This window comes from Mytilus edulis, chromosome 6 (genome assembly GCF_963676685.1).
Source record: "Mytilus edulis chromosome 6, xbMytEdul2.2, whole genome shotgun sequence".
Lineage (NCBI taxonomy): Eukaryota > Metazoa > Mollusca > Bivalvia > Mytilida > Mytilidae > Mytilus > Mytilus edulis.
The window spans coordinates 64,083,277-64,105,471 of NC_092349.1; the positions used below are offsets into that span (position 1 = coordinate 64,083,277).

A 22,195-nucleotide genomic window follows, 5' to 3' on the forward strand; every position below is an offset into this window, starting at 1 on the left:
GTCACATAAACTCAAAATTAACCAAGAAAACTAAACATTGATCAATGAACCATGAAAATTAGGTCAAGGTCAGATGAACCATGCCAGGAAGACATGTACAGCTGACAATTCTTCCATATAACAAATATAGTTGACCTATTGCTTATAAATTAAGAAAGACAGACCAAAACACAAATGCTAATAACACTTAGAAATGAACTGTGAAAATGATGTCAAGGTCAAATAAAACCTGCGTGACTGACATATAGATCATAAAATATTTCCATACACCAAATATTGTTGACCTATTGCATATAGTATTAGAAAAATATACCAAAACTCAACCAGGTGCTCCGCAGGGCGCAGCTTTATACGACCGCAGAGGTCGAACCCTGAACAGTTGGGGCAAGTATGGACAAAACATTCAAGCGTGATACAGCTCTGAATTTGGATTGTGATCAAATTTTTGACATTATATGGTTTTTTTTTACACAAAACAAATGTCAAGATTTTACAAATCAATTAAAGATTTCTTCAAACTTTTTAAATCTAAAATTAAATAGTTGACACAGCATAGGTTTCTGACACAGAATGAATGTGGTCTAATGAACTTAAAAGGTTTTTTTTTGCCTTTGAGCAATTCACTATGCTGTTGAATATTAATCCTCTCAAAAAAATGTTTGAAGAAATTTTCTTTTTATTTATGAAATCTGAAATGAGAAAAATTTAAACCCCCCCCCCCCCCCTTTTTTTCACATCCCCGTTTCCCTTTTTCCAAAACTGATATCAATTCAAATTTCTAATGGAGTTTGCAACAATAACTACTCTTTTAAATACATCATAAGATATTAAAATGTAAAATAAAGTGCTTGTTATCACTGAATGGTAAAGATTGGTTGGTAGTAAAAGTGAATATACATTGTTTATTGTATAAAACAATAAAAAAAACTTCATCAGCAACATTTTATATTGGCAAATTTCCAATGAAGTTATTTACATAAAGTTATTGGCAAATAAAAATAGAAAATGACATCATAGTCATGTCTGGCAAATGTCCAACATACATTATCTAAAAACATTTTAGATAAGATAAGGAAAAAAAGCTTCATCAGCAACATTTTATATTGGCAAATTTCCAATGAAGTTATTTACATAAAGTTATTGGCAAATAAAAATAGAAAATGACATCATAGTCATGTCTGGTAAATTTCCAACATATATTATCATTTACTATTCTATACAAAGAAAGATAACTCCAATTGAAAATTAATTGCTATTGCACAATATTGTGCAATTAGATATTTCTTGCTATTGTGCAATACTGTGCAATTGAAAATTTCTTTCTATTGCACAATACTTGATATGGAATCCTGATTTGGACCAACTTGAAAACTGGGCCCATAATCAAAAATCAAAGTACATATTTAGATAAAGCATATCAAATAAGCCCAAGAATTTAATTTTTGTTAAAATCAAACTTAGTTTAATTTTGGACCCTTTGGACGTTAATGTAAACCAATTTGAAAACGGGACCAAATAGAATCTACATACACAGTTAGATTTGGCATATCAAAGAACCCCAATTATTCAATTTTTGATGAAATCAAACAAAGTTTAATTTTGGACCCCGATTTGGACCAACTTGAAAACTGGGCCAATAATAAAAAATCTAAGTACATTTTTAGATTCAGCATATCAAAGAACCCCAAGGATTCAATTTTTTTTTAAATCAAACTAAGTTTAATTTTGGACCCTTTGGACCTTAATGTAGACCAATTTGAAAACGGGACCAAAAATTAAGAATCTACATACACAGTTAGATTCGGCATATCAAAGAACCCCAATTATTCAATTTTTGATAAAATCAAACAAAGTTTAAATCTGGACCCTTTGGGCCCTTTATTCCTAAACTGTTGGGACCAAAACTCCCAAAATCAATACCAACCTTCCTTTTATGGTCATAAACCTTGTGTTTAAATTTCATAGATTTCTATTTACTTATACTAACGTTATGGTGCGAAAACCAAAAAAAATGCTTATTTGGGTCCCTTTTTGGCCAATAATTCCTAAACTGTTGGGACCTAAACTCCCAAAATCAATACCAACCTTCCTTTTGTGGTCATAAACATTGTGTTTAAATTTCATTGATTTCTATTTACTTAAACTAAAGTTATTGTGCGAAAACCAAGAATAATGCTTATTTGGGCCCTTTTTTGGCCCCTAATTCCTAAACTGTTGGAACCAAAACTCCCAAAATCAATCCCAACCTTTCTTTTGTGGTCATAAACCTTATGTCAAAATTTCATAGATTTCTATTTACTTAAACTAAAGTTATAGTGCGAAAACCAAGAAAATGCTTATTTGGGCCCATTTTGGCCCCTAATTCCTAAAATGTTGGGACAAAAACTCCCAAAATCAATCCCAACCTTCCTTTTGTGGTCATAAACCGTGTGTTAAAATTTCATAGATTTCTATTCACTTTTACTAAAGTTAGAGTGCGAAAACTAAAAGTATTACGACGACGACGACGACGACGCCGACGACGACGACGCAGACGACGCCAACGTGATAGCAATATACGACGAAAATTTTTTCAAATTTTGCGGTCGTATAAAAGCTTAACTTCAACCAGTGGACCATGAAAATGAGGTCAAGGTCAGATGACACCTGCCAGTTGGACATGTACACCTTACAGTCCTTCCATACACCGAATATACTAGACCAATTGCATATAGTATCTGAGATATGGACTTGACCACCAAAACTTAACCTTGTTCAGTGATCCATGAAATGAGGTCCGGGTCAAGTGAAAACTGTCTTGACGGGCATGAGGACCTTGCAAGGTACACACATACCGAATAAAGTTGTCCTATTACTAATAATAAGAGAGAATTGAACATTACAAAAAATCTTAACATTTTTTTCAAGCAGTCTCTGAACTATGAAAATGAGGCCAAGGACATTGGACATGTGACTGACGGAAAGTTTGTAACATGAGGCATCTATATACAAAGTATGAAGCATCCAGGTCTTCCACCTTCTAAAATATAAAACTTTTAAGAAGTTAGCTAACGTTGCTGCCGCCCGAACCCTATCCCTATGTCGAGCTTTCTGCAAAAAGTTGCAGGCTCGACAATTATACCATACATTTGTATGCATGATTTGAACTTTTTACTAGGCACTGAAGAATCTGCAGCCTCATAGAACTTTACTTAAATGACTTAAGAAAATTATGCTCACGATTGCACAACACTTTTTTTGCACTACATGTACTGGCGAACGAATGAGTTACCTATCTGACAGTGAAATTCACAGATGACACCTCGAGGCTATCAGGTGGTGTGAATAAAAGCCACATCCTGTTTTTATACGATCGCAAAAATTTTTGCGGTCGTATATTGGTATCACGTCGTCGTCATTGTCAGTTTCCTCCAAAGACGGGTGGTTTCCGGATAATTACTTTAAGTGAATAGAAATCAATAAAATTTGAACACAATGTTTATAACCACAAAAGGAAGCTTAGGATTGAATTTGGGGGTTGTGGTCCCTAAGATTTTGGAATTAGGGGCCCAAAACAAGCAATTATCTAGTGTGAGTACAAAAAGTTGTGTACAAGTATTTCAATTGTTCTGAAATTGTACCACAATGTTTAATACCATAAGTAGAAGGTTGGGATATATTTTGTGGGCAATGGAGCAAACAGTCTAGGAATAAAGAGTCAAAACGGGGCAGAAACAAGCATTTTTGTAGTTTCAAGAGAATAAATTGGAGCTATCTTTCTTTGTCCAGAATGGTTGTTGAATCACCTAAAACCAATGCTTTATGAAATCTTTGAAAATTGGAATTATCTTTCTTTGTCCAGAATAGTAGTTGAAACAACTTAAATCAATGCTATATACAATATACAATGCAATATTCACTTTACTACCAACTGATCAATTAAAGCAGTCTTTACCATTCAGTGATTACAAGCACTTTGATTACCATTCTAGGGTTATGCCCCTTTTCAAATGGAAAAATTGAAGAATTTTTTAGTTTCTGTTCTCTTAACTTAAGTTTGTCTCAACTAAATTTAATGAAATGTGTATATAATGCTTAATACCTCTAAACTCAGTTTTAAGTTCAATTTTTGGCAGCTTCACTTTTAGTTCTTGAGTAATGTCCCTTTATAACGTTATATGCTAGGGGCATCATCTGTGTCTCTTTAGACACATTCCCCCATTTATTTTTTTAGAAGTTACTATTAATAAATATTAATTTTACCGTGAAAAAAGGGTGAAGGGGGGGGGGGGGGGGTTAAATTTTTCTCATTCCAGATTTCGGAAATTAAAAAGAAAATTTCTTCAAATATTTTTTTTTTGCGAGGATTAATATTCAACAGCAGTCTAAAGCCATAGCGAATTGCTCAAAAGCAAAAAAAAATATTGTAAGTTCATAAGACCACATTCATTCCGTGTCAGAAACCTATGCTGTGTCAACTATTTAATCACAAACAAAACTTCAGAGCTGTATCCAGCTTGAATATTGTGTCCATTCTAGCCCCAACCGTTCAGGGTTTGACCTCTGCTGTTGTATAAAGCTGCACCCTGCAGAGCATCTGGTTGTTAGATATATTTCTATTTGAATCAATCTGTTGAGTTAATCCTTTTTCAGCTGATTTTAATAGTTCGTTCTTGTGTTAGGGAGAGGGTTGGGAACCACCAACATGTTTAACCCGCAACATTCTGTATGTATGTATATGTCCCAGGTCAGGAGCCTGTAATTCAGTGGTTGTTGTTTATTGAAATGTTACATAAATTCCGCCGTAAGTTTTCTAGTTTGAATTGGTTTAGATTTGTCATTTTGGTGCCATTTATAGCCGATTATGCAGTATGGGTTTTGCTCATTGTTGAAGGCCATACTGTGACTTATAGTAGTTAATTTCTGTGTCATTTGGTCTCATTGGCAATCATACTACATCTTTTTTGTATTGTGTTAAATTTTATATTGGAACAGTGTTTTGAAGTGAATTTCTTTCTTAAAATAGCCATCTAGCTTAAAACAAGTGACAACTGGTCATTTTGTTCTTCCCATGAAATCATTAAAACTCAAAATGCCATACCCATAGCCAAGGGGGTTTGGACGACACCCCCTTTGAAAACAAATAAGCACTGTTAAAGTCAACATCTGTTCGAATTGTGACTGTTGAAAACCAGTTCCCGAGTCCATATAACCCCCCCTCGAAAATTTCTGGCTACAGGCCAGATTGCTAACAAGAAGTGTTACCATATACACATATTTTGGGGAAGTCACTATTTATGCAATCTGGCAAGCTGGATTTACGTTGTGAAGGCATTCATGTTATATCAACACATTATCACTTTTAATATTTATTTTCTGTTGTTTTTGAAAATCACATAAAACAAATGCTTTGTTCCACATAAAACGAGTTTACAATATCAATTCATTTAAAATCTAATTGAACCTTTCTCTCAATACAATACAAAAGACATATTTTTGTTATATCAAATCTGTGAGACAAGTAAAAATTGGATCTAACAAAGCATTTATAGTAGAATAATAGCATTTAATGTATTGACTATACAGGGCTTCATAATTTTTTATTTTATACATTTAATTGAAGTTTTCACCACAAAATGAATTTAAAGTAAATTGCACTAAAAATAAAAAACAAAATTGTTATTGTATGTTGTTTGGTAACTATGAAAAAAACATTTTAATAAAATTATGAAGCCCTGACCTAAAAATTTAAGTTCACAATATGACAAAATAGTGTAAAATGTCCAAAATAGCAACTTTCTTTTTCATACAACCCTTTCGCACTTCAACTTTCTATAAATAGCATCTCTCCTTTTGAGCAGCATCTATTTTATTACATTGTGATCCAAGTAAGAATATAAATAATATACAACCCTAGCTAAGAATGCTTCAAATTAACACTGTATTTCCAATTAAATAAATAACATGATTTTTAGTATGTTAAATATCCACATAATTTATAGGATGACACATTTTACGGAGTTAAATGGTAAAATATACAGCTTTTAATTTTTCTCCAAATGAACAATTCTTTTCTATAGCGATGACAAATCCAAAGCTTTCTTAAAGATGACGTGTGCAGTCCTATCGTAATATCAGATCAATCACCATGACAACAGAGCAGCTAACAATGTGGCATCAACCATGTATATAAATTGCACCAAAAGGCATTCCGCTATTATTATAATAGAGGGAGCAGATATAAAATGAGCCATATTATGCTAAATGGAGTAAATTTAAATATTGGCATTCTCTGAATGTCCAACCAATCAAAAGTCTTCCCCATCTGCAAGGTTTGTCAGCTACTTTGTTTGGATAAAAACTTCACATGAAATAGTCAGACTAAGTTCAGACACTCATTATAAATCATCATCGTCATCAGGGAGGGCTACATCTTGTGCTGTCTGCAATGAAAAATAATTATGAATTTTACTACATGTACATTTATATCTAAAATCTAGCAGTCTCTAGTTGGCAACTAAAAAAAAAAAGATGATGCTCAGCATCTAAGAAGTTTCATTTCAATATATATACAATATTAAAGTTTCACAACCTGTGTTAAATAAGGATTAACATTTCAAAATGATTTGTTTGACCTCAAACCTTATAATTTTGGCTTCCTTTTTATGGGTGCATAATGACGTGCATTTCTTCTGAATGTATTGGTTTTTAGTGTCTTTGAAATTTTCTTTAAATACATGTCATGTTAATAGTGAAAGATTTGCCTGCAGTTGTATGCCAATATCCAAGTGTCTTTCAATATATTTGGATATTGTATTTTATGCTTACCTTTAATTCTTGTTCATATTGGAAGGCCAAGTTTGGGTCCATCTGGATTTCTGGTGGAGCTAAGGCTGGCATAGCTACAAATTCTAAGTTAGCATCACCACACAATTTTCTAGCAAGCCACAAGAAAGGTTTTTCAAAGTTGTAGTTACTTTTGGCACTTATGTCATAATACTGAAAATTAAAAAAAAATGTTCATTTTAAATGAAATCTTAGAAACAAATTTTATGATGGTCACAAGATGATAGTGCAACTATGGTATAAACAAATCAACACTTTATAGATTATAACTTGAATGAATATAATTAAACAATATGAAAAATATTAGAACAAGATTTATTTTTTAAATATGCTTAAAGGATTTGTTTTTCTCAATACAGAATGTGTACTACTCATGGTCCACTTCATGGTTACCACATATGGTGTGGCACCTGCCTACCCTTTCGTAGCAACCAAGATTAACAAGTGTTTGGTAGGGTTCAATTGTTGATTGTATAGGTTGTTTTGTAGTGTTTCAAGGAGTGTTGATTTTTTTAATATGGTACAAGTAAAGGTTTTTGTTCTCTTTCAATTAATAAATTTTGATGATGGAGTCTTTCTGTTGATGAATATTGGAGAAATACAAGACAAAAAAAAGTTGATTAAATTCAAAGATTGTCATAAAATTCAAGTAGTTATCTTTCAGATTCAAAAATAAGCTTCATATGCATCAAGACTTTAGTCAATTTAAAATTACTTAATTTGTTTCCTTCAACTTATTTTTGAAGTTGAAAATAAATCAAAACTTTTGCAACTCTATTGTCTCCCCTTCTTTAATAAATACCTGTAAGTTCTTCTTTCTGTGGAATACAATTGCTTTGGCTTTGACCTTTCTGTCTTTGATGTCTACTTTGTTACCACACAAAACAATAGGAATGTTCTCACACACTCGTACCAAATCTCGATGCCAGTTGGGAACATTTTTGTAGGTTACTCGAGATGTTACATCAAACATGATGATGGCACATTGACCTGAAAACAATTAAATAAATATATGTTAAGACAAAATTGATCAGACAATTTCACAAAATAAACAAAACATTTAAAATAAGTAAAAAGATTTATCAAAAATGATCACAATACATACGCATAAAATTACAGTCTTCAGATGTATTTGGAACTATGACCATTGAATACTGCTTCATCTTAGTTGGTAAGAACAAATTTAAGATTGAGATCCAATGGTTCCATTTTCCATAAATCTAATTAGCTGTAAGTAACTGCAAGTACTTTCAGATATATAGCACGTGTATTTTTGGGATGTATAAGTACACATCCAATATCCACCTGAAGAGCTAAGCCTTTTTCAACTGGAGTCAAAAGTTTGTTCTTGTGTTGTTCTGCTAGACCACTGTCCCAGGTTTGGGGAGGGTTTTTAACCATGGCACACTATTTACATGTCTGTCCCAAGTCAGCAGCCTGTAGATAAGTTCTTGTTGTTTCTCGTCTGTCACATTTGTTTTTCATATATATTAATTGTTTTGTTACAAATTAAGCTGCTAGTTTTCTCAATTGAACAATTTCACATCTTCATGTCAGGGACTTTCATAGCCGACCAAAAGGTATGTTGTTTTTTCATTGTTGAAGGTTGTACAGTTGCCTATAATTGCTTACATCCACTTGATTTGAATTATGGTGGATAGTTGTCGCATAGGCAATCATACCACATATCCTTATTTTTGTATTCATTCAAAACCAATGAAATTGAAAATTGAAACTGAACATGCAAACTTTTATTATTGATAAGTTGTAATTTTCAAGCAGATTCGTAATTCAAATTGTACTGTGTTTGAAGTCTTACCTTGGATATAATACCCATCTCTCAAACCACCATATTTTTCTTGTCCTGCTGTATCCCATACATTGAACACCATTTCTCCTCTGTTTGTGTGAAATTTTAACGGATGGACTTCTACTCCTAATGTGGCTGTAATTAAAAGAAAATATCCGATATGAAATAAATAACAATTTTTAAAGTTCTGTGGCTGAAGGGGTAAATTATCAGTTTCATTGATTTTAATGCAATAAAGAAAATATCTAAAATTCTTTTGGTTTAACCACAAAATGTTAACAGACTGATTTTATTGGCCATCTTATACGTGTAAATGTAATACTTTGGATATGTGAACATAAATGAATGATAGACATGTGGGAAGGGTGGAGCCTTCAAACTCATTTTATCCCAGCACATTACAAATGTGCCTATTATTCAGTGGGTATAATTTGTTGCTGTATATCACATTAGTTTTTGGTTCATTACTTTGTACATAAATCAGGCCATTAGTTTTCTCGAAGGAATTGTTTTACATTTGTCATTTCAGGGCCTTTTATAGCTGATTATGCAGTTTTGCTCATTGTTGAAAAACGAAGTGACCAGGAATTATTAATTTTTATGTCATTTGGTCTTTTGTGGAGTCGTCTCATTGGCAAGCATACCACAATCTTCTTATTTTCATATTTTCACTTTTGATCATTCATCTTCATTCAGGGAATGGATCAAAACAGTTTAAATGATATGTTTTACACAAATATTTGAAAATCTATCATACAACATACCGACATATCTCTTTTCAAATTCACCAGTCAAATGTCTTTTTACAAATGTGGTTTTACCAACACCTCCATCTCCAACCAGAACAAGCTGCAAGTATAAATGTATTGAAATTTGTTTAAAAGAAAATAAAGACATGTGGCTGTTCTATCCCTAATACCTTCTGTTCAAAAAAATTAAGATTGATTGAAGACAGTAATAAATTATGTTTGAAATATAAATTGTAGATTTCTTCCAATAAACAGTTTGTACATGTATAAGAATCAAACATATAAATCTATTTACTAATCTTATACAATCAAACCTTGTGTGTATTCAAACTAGTTTTTCTTCAATTTTCATTATTCCACACAGCAAAGTTACATGATGGATGCCTGAATGAGGTTCTATTTTACAATGAACATGACATTTTACTCTATAGAATAGAATATTTTTACAAGAAAAGCAGTATTTATTCAACTGCTTACACATTTTGGAATGTTCTTTCAATTGTGTTTCAGCATCCTTATATTTGTCCTGCATGCATCTTAACATGCACATGTCGAATAATTTAAACTGTCATAGGATTGCCTATGATTTCTTGTCCATTTCGTTTGAACTTGGATGGATAGTTGTCTCATTGGCAATCATCTTTTTTATTTGTGTATAGCTTGATATTCACCTTTCTATCAAATAAAGGACACAACTTACCTTAAAGGTAGGTGCTGCTGTTTCTGTCATGTTTGTTTAATTTCTAAAATAGAATAAAAAGGTAATTCATACAATTATAATTCAGTTGTATATAGAACTAATTTAAAAACACATTATAAAATAAACATACATTTAGGTAATGAGCAGTACAGAAGACTGAGTTGATATGACCATATGGCAATTGTTAAGTGTTAATCATGTTGACACTTGTTAATCTTGGATCTCACCAAATTGTCAAATCTGCATGCCTTTTGATATTTTGATAATGAAAATTGTTCATGGCAGATTTTACAATAAGAAGGATTTATTGTTTTTTGTATCCATCAAAAAAGCAATTGCTGAAACTGTGAAACAGACTGTGAAATGGAGTAATGCATTATGTTATTGAATAAAATGTGTCTTTCTGAGTAAATAAAAATAAAAATTACTCTGTGTTTGTGTTTTATGTTAGAATTAGAGGGTTTTCAATTTCAAAATATTGGACATGGAATAGACATCATGACCTACTTTACTGACATCCAGCTTATTTGGAGTGGAATTTTGAAGTATTATTTATAAGTGGAGCCTAATAACATGGACTTATATTTTAATAAAAAGTCTTCTTTTGTGTTTTAATCATAACTTTAAGGCAGATTTTTATTGGTAAAGGCTAAAAAAGGTAATTTAATAATATTGTTGCTAACGTCACGTCTTTTCCGTCCATTGTGGTATGTCACGATCGCAATTTTCTTGTTAGTTCTCAGACAGCCCATTGTAGTTATTTTTATCCCGGGTTTTATAAATAATTGAAAATAGCAATCATATTAAATTTGGATGACGTAAGGGGGTCAAAGGACTTGAGGAATCAATATCATTGGCTGTTTTATTTTTTGCGAACGTTACTGTTCGAGGTTTCCGTCCAAATCAGTGTCACGTGAGCAACATATATTTATATCTGTAACTCTCCTGTATAGGAGTTACGATATCGCCCTTTGCAGAAATAGATTCGGAGTCAGTTCCTTCACATGATGGGGAAGCAAAGAAGGTAAGTTGTATGTAATATCTTTACAAGAGGACCTTAAATGTATTCCGTCCATCAAAAAGACGTTCGCAACAAAACATAATGTCTTGATAGTAGATGTTGCTAATGTTACTATTACGAATTGGTTTCTTGTGTATTCATTTGATATAAAGTACACCTGCAAATGACATTCTGTATATTTAGAAATTCTAAACCAGACTGTACAATTTTATTACTCCAGGCATATTTTAAACATCACTGTGTGCATACATTTTAACTTTTAAAGATGTTGTTGCTCATGTGACATGTCCAAATGTTGCTAACGTTACTAATTTTTTGGTTTCTTGTGTATTCATTTGATATAAAGTACACCTGCAAATGACATTCTGTATATTTAGAAATTCTAAACCAGACTGTACAATTTTATTACTCCAGGCATATATTAAACATCACTGTGTGCATACATTTAGGAGATAACTGTATTGTATTTTAAGCTCCGACGGCATCAATTGGGGATTTGATGGTCGCAAATTAAGTTTACTGGCGACGCGTTAGCGGAGACAGTAAACGGGTATTTGCGACCATCAAATCCCAAATTGATGCCGTCGGAGCTTAAAATACAATATTGTTATCTCCATTCTAATGAAACTGACAGAAAACAACGTTAAAACATGTATTTAAAATCTGTCATATGTCGTCTGCGCTTGCGCGTACGTCCCATAGCATCAATTGTCAATTGATGCCATGTAAGAAAGTGACGTTATCCAATGAAAATGAACGTTACAAACGTTGTTGCATTAGAATTTAACTTTTAAAGATGTTGTTGCTCATGTGACATGTCCAAATGTCGCTAACGTTACTCATTTTTGTCTCCGTCACATTAGCAACATGAAAGTAGGAGACAGAACACAATACTGTAAAATCTGCCTCATGTGCTTTTAAATACTCTGGCCTGCTTTTAATAAAAAAATCTTAGACCTAAAATTTACACCAAGTCATGAATAATGCAGTTTACTTAGATTAACACAGGCCTGCATAACAATATTTAATCCAGAGATGGTAGTAGCACATTAGTTTGATAAACTTGGATGACTATCAATATAACAGTTTTAAGAATTCACTTACTTTAACAAAGTCAGTTTTCACCACAACTTTTATGAACACCTAAGATGACCAGCAAGTTATTTTACTATCTATATTGTTGCATGTATATGTATACTGTACATGTATGTATGTATGTGCGTTGTGCAATATTTCTTTGAAAGTCAGTTAGAACCAGTTCTTTCCAAGATATAATTTTAAAATAGATATGATTTAATCGGATATGAGTCTGAGTTGTTTATATTAAAAAAATACATCATTATAGAAAACTATTTTCTATTCTAAGACTCTAAATCTGTATATCACTGTCTAGATCAATCAAGCTGTAAACACTAAACTGAAAGGAGATTCTGTCATCTCGAATCTAGAGGACCTTGACATTCAACATATTTAAGTGCTGATGAACTGTGTGGCATTACAATTTAATCATTACGATCTGTAGGTTCCCAGCATTAATCAACAATGACAATACAAGCTCTATCAATACATAGTACATATTACATCTAAGTTTCTTGTTTGTTTGCGCTTAACAATGTTTGAGGGGGCCTGTTTGAGGTGACATTTCTTAATATAAAATTATACAAGTGTCTCTAAAACAATAACAAAAAAAATATTGAAAGCTGGTCATTAACGGTTTGCTTACAACTCTATGGAATAAATCCAGTGTGTAATTGTAAGTTTATTCTATGTATTTACATATATTCTGAAATTACACCACCATAAAATTCCGCCAAATAAATGAATTTGACGCATCCTTATTTATTTATTCTAGAAGTGACTGCGGAAGTCTGATCGCCTATTAACTTCAGGTTGTCATACGCAATTAGTTTTGTATGATGAATATTAAGTTTCAATACTAACAGGAATTGTATATCTCTTTCCAGTCAACTTTACGTTTACAAGTTCAAGAATGACAAAGACGATCAGGTATATTGTTTGTGGTAACGAGTTGAAATGGAATTAATAAAAAATGAAGTGATAAAACATTAAAACATGCTGTTTTCTATACAAATAATTCATCAAAGGTGTAATTGAAATGATTTCTTTCATAGGATGACAGACGATTTTACCTGCTATGTCCCTCTTCAGTCAAGAAATGGCGCAAGAGATTTACCGGAAGGGGGGTTTAAACTGGTTTTGGCGGGTATTTGCCGTCACTTTAGATTATATAAACTACCAAAAATAGAGCTTATGCGATGGAAGATTTCTGTCCTTTGAAATATCTTTGAAAATTTAAATTCAACAACAAATATTATTTACCCGCTAAAAAAAATTCATTAAGTGCGACACAGCCGGAAGAAGGAAACCCCGCATGAACTTGCGCACTTGCTAGTGTTATGATGGTAGACGATATTAAAATTGTATCGATTTTCTTATGTATCATCGGAATTTGGAAGTAACATGTAACAATACATACAAAGACTACAGTGATCTTAATGAGTTGATGAAAATAGTATACACTTAAGTTGAAAAATGACCAAAGATCGTCTTGCGGCTTTAAAAGCGGTAAGAATTTAGCCGGCCAAGTTGGGACTGAGTCTGAGTTAACACTGATTTCTTACACCCCTCCCCCTTTAGTTGTTATTGCTTTAAATGCTTAACAGACATTGACCATGCATGTAAATTAAACCAGTATTAATTGTAAAATTTGGCAATAATGGACAAAGAAAAATGGGGAATCCGACACTGTGACAGACATGCATGTAAAGTACTGCAATATATATTATATATTTACCAGCATGTTTATTGTTCCAGCATTATTGTATATGGCCTTCTTTTGCGTTAGCAGTGGCGGATCCAGGGGTTGGAACCCCCCTTTTTTTGGCCGATCAATGCATTTGAATGGGGACATATAGTTGGAATAGTTGGAACCCCCCCCCCCCCTCTGTTGTCCTGGGTTGGGAACACCCCCTTTTTAAAATGGCTGGATCCGCCACTGCTTAGGGGTGTGAATCCTAATAGGTCTATTCTTAAATTTTTTTTTAACCTAACCAGAATGTAAAAAAAAACTTAGCTTCCTGTAAACTGAACACGAAATTTATGTTGCACACTGCCTATAAAACTAATAGACTAAAAGTAGGCCTATTAATATAATCACCAGAGTGCCTGAGTCAAATTATTTACACTTTACTACAGATTTCGACTCATAATCTGGAAGAAGACACCCTTATCTGTATTGACTGGTGGAAAACATTCTGATCATAACTCTGCATTAGTTTAATACTGCATTGTTCAACTGCTCTTTTTTATATCGCTCCATTATTATTGTACATAATGTATCTGAATTTTCCTGTATAGAGCTTGCAACTTACTACAGGAAGCTGAACTTTTTCACCAACTTGTCTACTCATATTTTCCAATTTTGATAAAATCATGTTGAAAAGGGTTGAGTTGGAAGGAGTAAATTTAAAAGGATTTAATCCATATATTAGTTTAGTGAGGCATGCTGGTAAACATAAGGGCTGATAGTTTTAGAAAGTGGGGTGAAGTAGTAAACAAAAATGGGGCGATTTGGCCATGTTGGCAGTGGGGCAAGTTGTCTTGATTCCATCTAGGAGTTTTTGCCTTCTTGGTGGTAATGTAAGAAGTGTTTAATATTGTAGGTAAATACAAATACTAATTTGGCACAGATTACTTTAAATACAAATGTATCCATACATACAAATATTAAATTAAAATTATTCTACTGACAAACATGATAAATGACTGACAAACTTATATTTCCTGCACATACTAGTACTGTTAATACATTGTTAGTTGAATAAATTGAGATGTGTGGTACATGTAACTAAATCAGCACTAAATACAGTCTTCACGCTGAGTGGCAACCCAGGCTTGTAAAATTGCTCTTGGGCCTGTAGAAATCATATTTACCGGCCAACAGAATCTAACTAAAAATTTTCAAAAAATAAGCTAGGGGCCTGTAGATTTTACAGTTCATCGTGAAGACTGTAAACACAAATATATAAAAACTTATTGATGGCATTTTAGGATCTACAACAATAGACAGTTTTCTGTACAATACAATACAATGTAGTACATGTACATGCATGTACAAATATATGTCAAGCTTTAATTGCCTGAGTAGAAATACATTTTATTTCATATGTTTGTTAAAAAAATACAAATATATGTGTTAAGGGTTTCCTTTACTGATTTTAATTTTGTGTTGGCACTCAATATTAGGGTCAGTAAACATAGTTACTAAAGGAAACCCTCAACACATATATATATATTCATGCCTGGGGAGAATGCTGATTAATGGATAAATGTTGATGTACCAAATTGATACGAAAATATATTGTACATGCAGATTAGCCACATGAATTGTTTCTTTGATTCACATTAGAAATTAATTTGTTTACGCAGTCTGGGTCCTGAGCCACAAGTCTAATGCCCCAGACTAGTAAAGTTTTATTCAGACTAGTAAGCTTTTATGACACACAAGAAAAATGTTGGATATTGGTTTTCGAACTAGAAGTCGTCGGTAAATGGAAAGATTTAAGTGCAGACTGATGCTGATCACTATATATAATATAAATACAAATGTACACTCAAACCATACCAAATTATATGAAAATGTTAATGTAGTTGTTTGTCTTATTTTAGGCACAGAGTGATGATGATGACGCAGACGATGTGGCTGTCAATGTTGACACTGGAGGTTTCATGGACATGTTCTTTGAACAGGTATAAACTTTCATTTATTTATGTAAAAATATTTCTTTTTGGCATTTATTGCTCAGACTAGTATGATTTTATTGCAACATAAACAGTAAGCATGTTGAGGTGGCCACACTGGTGCAGTGTATCCCAAACTCCATCTGACCGACAAAATGTCAGACAAAAAATCATTCGGTCACACAGAACTTTTAAGATTTTTTGGTTGAATATACATGTATATAGAAGAAAAATTGAATTTCTCTTTTGGTCAGACAAACCCTAAAACAGTTTTGCACAGACTGTTGGTGTATTTAGAAAAACAAACCTCAAAAATTTCAACATTTTTATAAACATAATGTAAAATTACCAAGTGCTGAACCTGCTCCTTAAACACTTTGAAATGGCATGATTCACAATGGCGTTAACTGTATCAGAAACTGAAAGCTGCAAAAAAGTATGATCAATATACACATCTAACATTGTTGGCTTGATGTTTAGACGAGTTGTATATACATAATGTACACAGCCATGTATCACCATCACTGCTGGTGATCCGATGGATAAATCTGTTGTAGAGTTGTCACTGGTTCAGACGTACATATACAAAAATGTATATACAACATCTTAAAAATTTCAAAACACTTTTATATTGAAATCATTTATTGATGCTTTATATGGGTTACTGCCCCTAATGAAAATACCAATTTATGAATGTATTTGCTTAAATTAACTTCTTCCAGCAGTTTTTTGTTAATGGTAATATCAATATGGTATATATAAAAAAAAAGAGACTTCTTTAAGCCTGCAGATAACATATTGCTGTTGTAATTTCTCAATTTTAAAATATATTGAGTTTTCATAGGATACTGGTTCTGTCAAAACTAGAATAAATGTTTTTAGTCCTGTAAAATAAGAAAATTTATGGGACCAAATTTAAAAGTTAAACAACATTTGAGACAGAGAATTAAATGTCCTTTGAAATTTTGTTCCTACAAGTTACTGTTGATATTTTACTGGATTGGTAACACCAAAGAATTGAAGGGATAATTCACAGTATGTCTATTTTGTTTAATATTTTAGCTCAAGTTTTTTGTTTTTTTTGTTTTGTTTTTATTAAATTTTATATTAAAATTTGTAGGTGGAGGAGATCCGGGGGATGATAGATAAAATATCAGCTAATGTGGAAGATGTGAAGAAAAAACATAGTATGATTTTAATGGCACCACAAAATGATGATAGTAAGTTATTAAACACTTTTTTTACAAATATACAAACTTAATTACAAAGTGTGTAGCAATTATTTCCCTGAATTAGTATACATTTGTACATTTTACATGATTGTTTGAGGATCAGCTGAAGCCCAGCTCCATGTGTGAGATTTTTATGCTGTGTTGAAGACCCATTGGTGGCCTTCGGCAGTTTTATGCTCTTTGGTTGGGTTGTTGTCTGGTTTACACATTTCCTGTTTCCATTTTGAATTCTAATTGTGGGCTCTACTATCTTTCGAAAAATGTTATTTCATATATAATTTGATAAATGTGTATAAAGCAAAGAAATATGAGCAAGAAATTGTGGTAAAGATCTAATGGTGATGAAAGTGTTTGATATTGATGCCATTTGATAGCGCATGATTTCTTATACCTAAGTCCATGACAGTAAGAAGGCATCATGTTTTCTGGTCTGTGTGTGTCTGTTAGTTCTTCCAATATCATTGTAAATGATCATCAGTGTATATACCAAATAAAACTGCTATTGTGTATACTTCAATGAAATTTGTTAAGATAACTGATAATGGTGGTTTACCATCTTGATTTGTGACATAATTAAAAGCTTGCATGTCTCGAAATCTCAATTCAATAACTTGATGAGGGGAAAACCTCAGAATGTTGTGGTGTAAATTGTAAAACCTAAAATATTCTGGAGCTTGGTCATATTTGATGGTAAATTCCCCAAATATTCAGGAGCTTGGTCATATTTGATGGTAAATTCCCCAAATATTCAGGAGCTTGGTCATATTTGATGGTGAATTCCCCAAATATTCAGGAGCTTGGTCATATTGGTGGGGAAAGCCCTCAATATTTAGGAGCTTGGTCATATTGGTGGGGAAAGCCCTCAATATTTAGGAGCTTGGTCATATTGGTGGGGAAAGCCCTCAATATTTAGGAGCTTTGGAGTTGGTCATATTGGTGGGGAAAGCCCTCAATATTCAGGAGCTTGGTCATATTGGTGGGGAAAGCCCTCAATATTTAGGAGCTTGGTCATATTGGTGGGGAAAGCCCTCAATATTTAGGAGCTTGGTCATATTGGTGGGGAAAGCCCTCAATATTTAGGAGCTTGGTCATATTGGTGGGGAAAGCCCTCAATATTTAGGAGCTTGGTCATATTGGTGGGGAAAGCCCTCAATATTTAGGAGCTTTGGAGTTGGTCATATTGGTGGGGAAAGCCCTCAATATTCAGGAGCTTGGTCATATTAGTGGGGAAAGCCCCAAATATTCAGGAGCTTGGTCATCTTGGTCGAGAAAGCCCAAAATATTTAGGAGCTTGGTCATATTGGTGGGGAAAGCCCTCAATATTCAGGAGCTTGGTCATATTGGTGGGGAAAGCCCTCAATATTCAGGAGCTTGGTCATATTGGTGGGGAAAGCCCTCAATATTTAGGAGCTTGGTCATATTGGTGGAGAAAGCCCAAAATATTTAGGAGCTTGAACATTTATAAGAAAAGATTTCACTCTATTACGTAAAAAAAATGTCCAGGTAAAAACACAATTTGTAAAATCTTATCTGGAGCTCTAAAATACATACAGTGTTTACCAAATTATATGCAAATGAGTGGTTCCCTCAACATAGAAATGCTATAGAGGGAGTTCTTATGGAGTCCTTTTAGACAAATATTCTTGTGTTTTAATTTCCAAACACATCATTTTTCAAAAACACATCATTTTTTTTTCCAAACACAATTTTTTCCTTTACAACATGTGTATTCTGTTGTTAGTGGAGATTTGAGGAAACTCTAATGTTATCACCTCAAAGGTATTTGATATTACCACCAAAGTAGTGGAGATCAACGCTTATTTCCAATTTGTTTTATAAGATTTTGAAAATTAACTACTTAAGAAATATTTATACAGTGTTTAAAGCCTGATTGTATCAGCAAACTGAACATGTATTGTATGTTCAATTTTCATTGAATAGAGTTACATTCATGACATTGAGATGTTAGTTGGACAATGAATGTGTTTGGATATTGGCGCTTATGTGACTTTCTATATTTAACCATACCTGCCAACTATCACTATTTGCAGGGGATTTCCCCCATGGAGGCTCCATAATGAAAATTTAAAAGAGCAATTTTGTCCACAATTTAAAACAAAACAATTAAGAGATATCTTGGACATAAGACCTTCCATGGGCATACAGTGGCAGACCAAGAACCTTTTAATTCCTGGAAAATTCATTTGCTCTGACCCTAAGTAGATACACCAAGGAAGACAGCTAAGGGCAACAAGATTATTGACCAGGATTTCAAATAATTACTTCAGATTGGTTTACATACATTGATGACTTCTTTATTGGCTGTAAAAAGTTATAAATATTCTGTATGGCTATACTTACTGACTTACTTAGTCCTTTCTATGCCTTACAGTAAACTGTTCATCTGCATGTACAAATGCCAAACAATATCTTGTTTATTTGTTGATGTTCTGTAAACAATGGTAACTTTAGATATATATTTGTGAGCATTACAATTACGAAGCAGAATTAGAAATAGATAATTGCAATTTCAGGAATCTTTTCATACATCTGGCGATTCTTATAATTGGGATACTCAGTCACTTAATCTGATTCACATAATTAAATATAGATATATTATATTGTTATGTGAAAATTTACCTGAATAAGTATTGTTTAAATTAATAAAATCCTGAAATAGTTTATTGTGTAAGTTATACATATAAATAAAACAATAAATTTGTTTAACATTGGTTCGTTCTATTTACATTTATTCAAAAATATCCGGTTTTGAAATTAAAGTTGCTCGGGTTGAACCCAGGTCATACAGATTAATGTAAGGTAAAATCCCATGAAACAAGCTGTTTCATTGTATTCATCCCAATACTTAACTATTAATTAAGTTACAGTAGATAAAGTTCAAATGGAACTGATTTGTTGCAGGATAATTGAATGACACACAATGGTTGTTTTGTTTGTAAAAAGTTATGAATTATGAATGATCATATTTCTATATATCTATAGTAGTACTTGCAAGAAATAAACATTTTCTGGTATTGACTGAATCAATGTAAAACAGGATGATAGCTGGTGGTTGGGGATGTTAATTCTGATTCAAGACTTTTTATACGACCGCAAAAATTGAAAATTTTTTGGTCGTATATTGGTATCCCGTTGGCGTCGTCGTCGTCGTCCGAATACTTTTAGTTTTCGCACTATAACTTTAGTAAAAGTGAATAGAAATCTATGAAATATTAACACAAGGTTTATGACCACAAAAGGAAGGTTGGGAATCCCAACTTGGGATTGATTTTGGGAGTTTTGATTCTATCAGTTTAGGAATTAGGGGCCAAAAAAGGGCCCAAATAAGCATTATTCTTGGTTTTTGCACAATAACTTTAGTAAAAGTAAATAGAAATCTATGAAATTTTAACACAAGGTTTATGACCATAAAAGGAAGGTTGGGATTGATTTTGGGAGTTTTGATTCTAAGTTTAGGAATTAGGGGCCAAATAAGCATTATTCTTGGTTTTCGCACAATAACTTTAGTATAAGTAAATAGAAATCAATGAAATTTAAACACAAGGTTTATGACCACAAAAGGAAGGTTGGGATTGATTTTTGGAGTTGAGGTCCCAACAGTTTAGGAATTAGGGGCCAAAAAGGGCCCAAATAAGCATTATTCTTGGTTTTAGCACCATTGAACTTTAGTATAAGTAAATAGAAATCTATGAAATTTTAACACAAGGTTTATGACCATAAAAGGAAGGTTGGGTTTGATTTTGGGAGTTTTTGTCCCAACAGTTTAGGAATAAGGGGCCCAAAGGGTCCAAAATTGAACTTTGTTTGATTTCATCAAAAATTGAATAATTGGGGTTCTTTGATATGCCAAATCTAACTGTGTATGTAGATTCTTAATTTTTGGTCCCGTTTTCAAATTGGTCTACATTAAAGTCCAAAGGGTCAAAAATTAAACTAAGTTTGATTTTAACAAAAATTGAATTCTTGGGCTTTTTTGATATGCTGAATCTAAACATGTACTTAGATTTTTGATTATGGGCCCAGTTTTCAAGTTGGTTCAAATCAGGATCCAAAATTATTATATTAAGTATTGTGCAATAGCCAGAAATTTTCAATTGCACAGTACGTATTCAGCAATAGCAAGAAATCTTCAATTGCACAGTATTGTGCAATAGCAAGAAATTTTCAATTGCACAGTATTGCGCAATAGCAAGAAATCTAATTTTCAATTGCACAGTATTGCGCAATAGCAAAAAATATCTAATTGCACAATATTGTGCAATAGCAAGAAATTTTCAATTGGAGTTATCTTTCTTTGTCCAGAATAGTAGTTGAATCAACTTAAATCATTGTTTTATAAAATATACAATGTATATTCACTTTATTACCAACTGATAAATTAAAACAATCTTTACTTTTCAGTGATAACAAGCACTTTATTTTACATTTTAATATTTTATGATGTATTTAAATAAGTAGTTATTGTTGCAAACTCCATTAGAAATTTGAATTGAGATCAGTTTTGGAAAAAGGGAAAGGGGGATGTGAAAAAAAAATAGGGGGGGGGGTAAATTTTTCTCATTTCAGATTTCATAAATAAAAAGAAAATTTCTTCAAACATTTTTTTGAGAGGATTAATATTCAACAGCATATAGTGAATTGCTCAAAGGCAAAAAAAATATTTTGAGTTCATTAGACCACATTCATTCTGTGTCAGAAACCTATGCTGTGTCAACTATTTAATCACAATCCAAATTTAGATCTGAATCCAGCTTGAATGTTGTGTCCATACTTGCCCCAACCGTTCAGGGTTCAACCTCTGCGGTCGTATAAAGCTGCGCCCTGCAAAGCATCTGGTTACATTGTTTAATACCTGTTTTCAACCTAAAAGTATCATTTAGACCTAAAAGAAATATTCAGAGGCTAGACCACTGAGAAAAATTTATGGGCACTAAAAGGCTTATGTACCTTTTGAGACCCCTACCTCCAAAGTCGAAGGAGACTAGATTTGTCTGTCTGCCCATCCGTCAGTCTGACAAATCAGTTTTCCACACTTTGATACTTGTGCTTGAAAATATTGATTTGATATTTCGTATA

At 32.7% G+C, this 22,195-nt stretch overlaps 2 protein-coding genes across 6 annotated transcripts in view; one reads left to right on the forward strand and one right to left on the reverse strand.

Moving 5' to 3' along the window:
- Positions 1–5,332: 5,332 nt before the first annotated feature.
- On the reverse strand, positions 5,333–13,524 carry LOC139528125 (GTP-binding nuclear protein Ran). 4 transcript variants are annotated; one of them, XM_071323957.1, is made up of 7 exons: positions 13,446–13,524; positions 10,085–10,127; positions 9,400–9,484; positions 8,645–8,770; positions 7,628–7,815; positions 6,808–6,978; positions 5,333–6,422 (listed from the first exon to the last, which is right to left on the reverse strand). In XM_071323957.1, exons 2-7 carry the CDS (start codon positions 10,112–10,114, stop codon positions 6,378–6,380), a joined length of 645 nt encoding a protein of 214 aa, XP_071180058.1. In that variant the 5' UTR covers positions 10,115–10,127; positions 13,446–13,524; the 3' UTR covers positions 5,333–6,377. The 4 variants fall into 4 exon arrangements, with proteins under 4 accessions (XP_071180058.1, XP_071180057.1, XP_071180059.1 ...); XM_071323956.1 differs by lacking the exon at positions 13,446–13,524 and adding an exon at positions 13,256–13,353; XM_071323958.1 differs by lacking the exon at positions 13,446–13,524 and adding an exon at positions 13,047–13,271.
- A 27-nt stretch (positions 13,525–13,551) lies between these two features.
- Positions 13,552–22,195, forward strand: part of LOC139528123 (syntaxin-like) — a 36,973-nt gene continuing 28,329 nt past the window's right edge. For both annotated transcript variants that reach the window (XM_071323952.1, XM_071323954.1), the window contains exons 1-3: positions 13,552–13,691; positions 15,795–15,875; positions 16,987–17,086. In XM_071323952.1, coding sequence (XP_071180053.1) covers positions 13,659–13,691; positions 15,795–15,875; positions 16,987–17,086 — 214 coding nt within the window. In that variant the 5' untranslated portion in view covers positions 13,552–13,658. The remainder of the gene's footprint in view (positions 13,692–15,794; positions 15,876–16,986; positions 17,087–22,195) is intronic.

Coding starts and splice junctions, on each gene's coding strand:
- LOC139528125 (XM_071323957.1), bottom strand. CDS start 10,114: ATGACAGAAACAGCAGCACCTACCTTTAAG. Junction 7,816..8,644: donor AGATGGGTATTATATCCAAG/GTAAGACTTCAA, acceptor AATTGTTTTCAG/GTCAATGTGCCATCATCATG. Junction 6,423..6,807: donor AATATGAACAAGAATTAAAG/GTAAGCATAAAA, acceptor TTTTCATTGCAG/ACAGCACAAGATGTAGCCCT.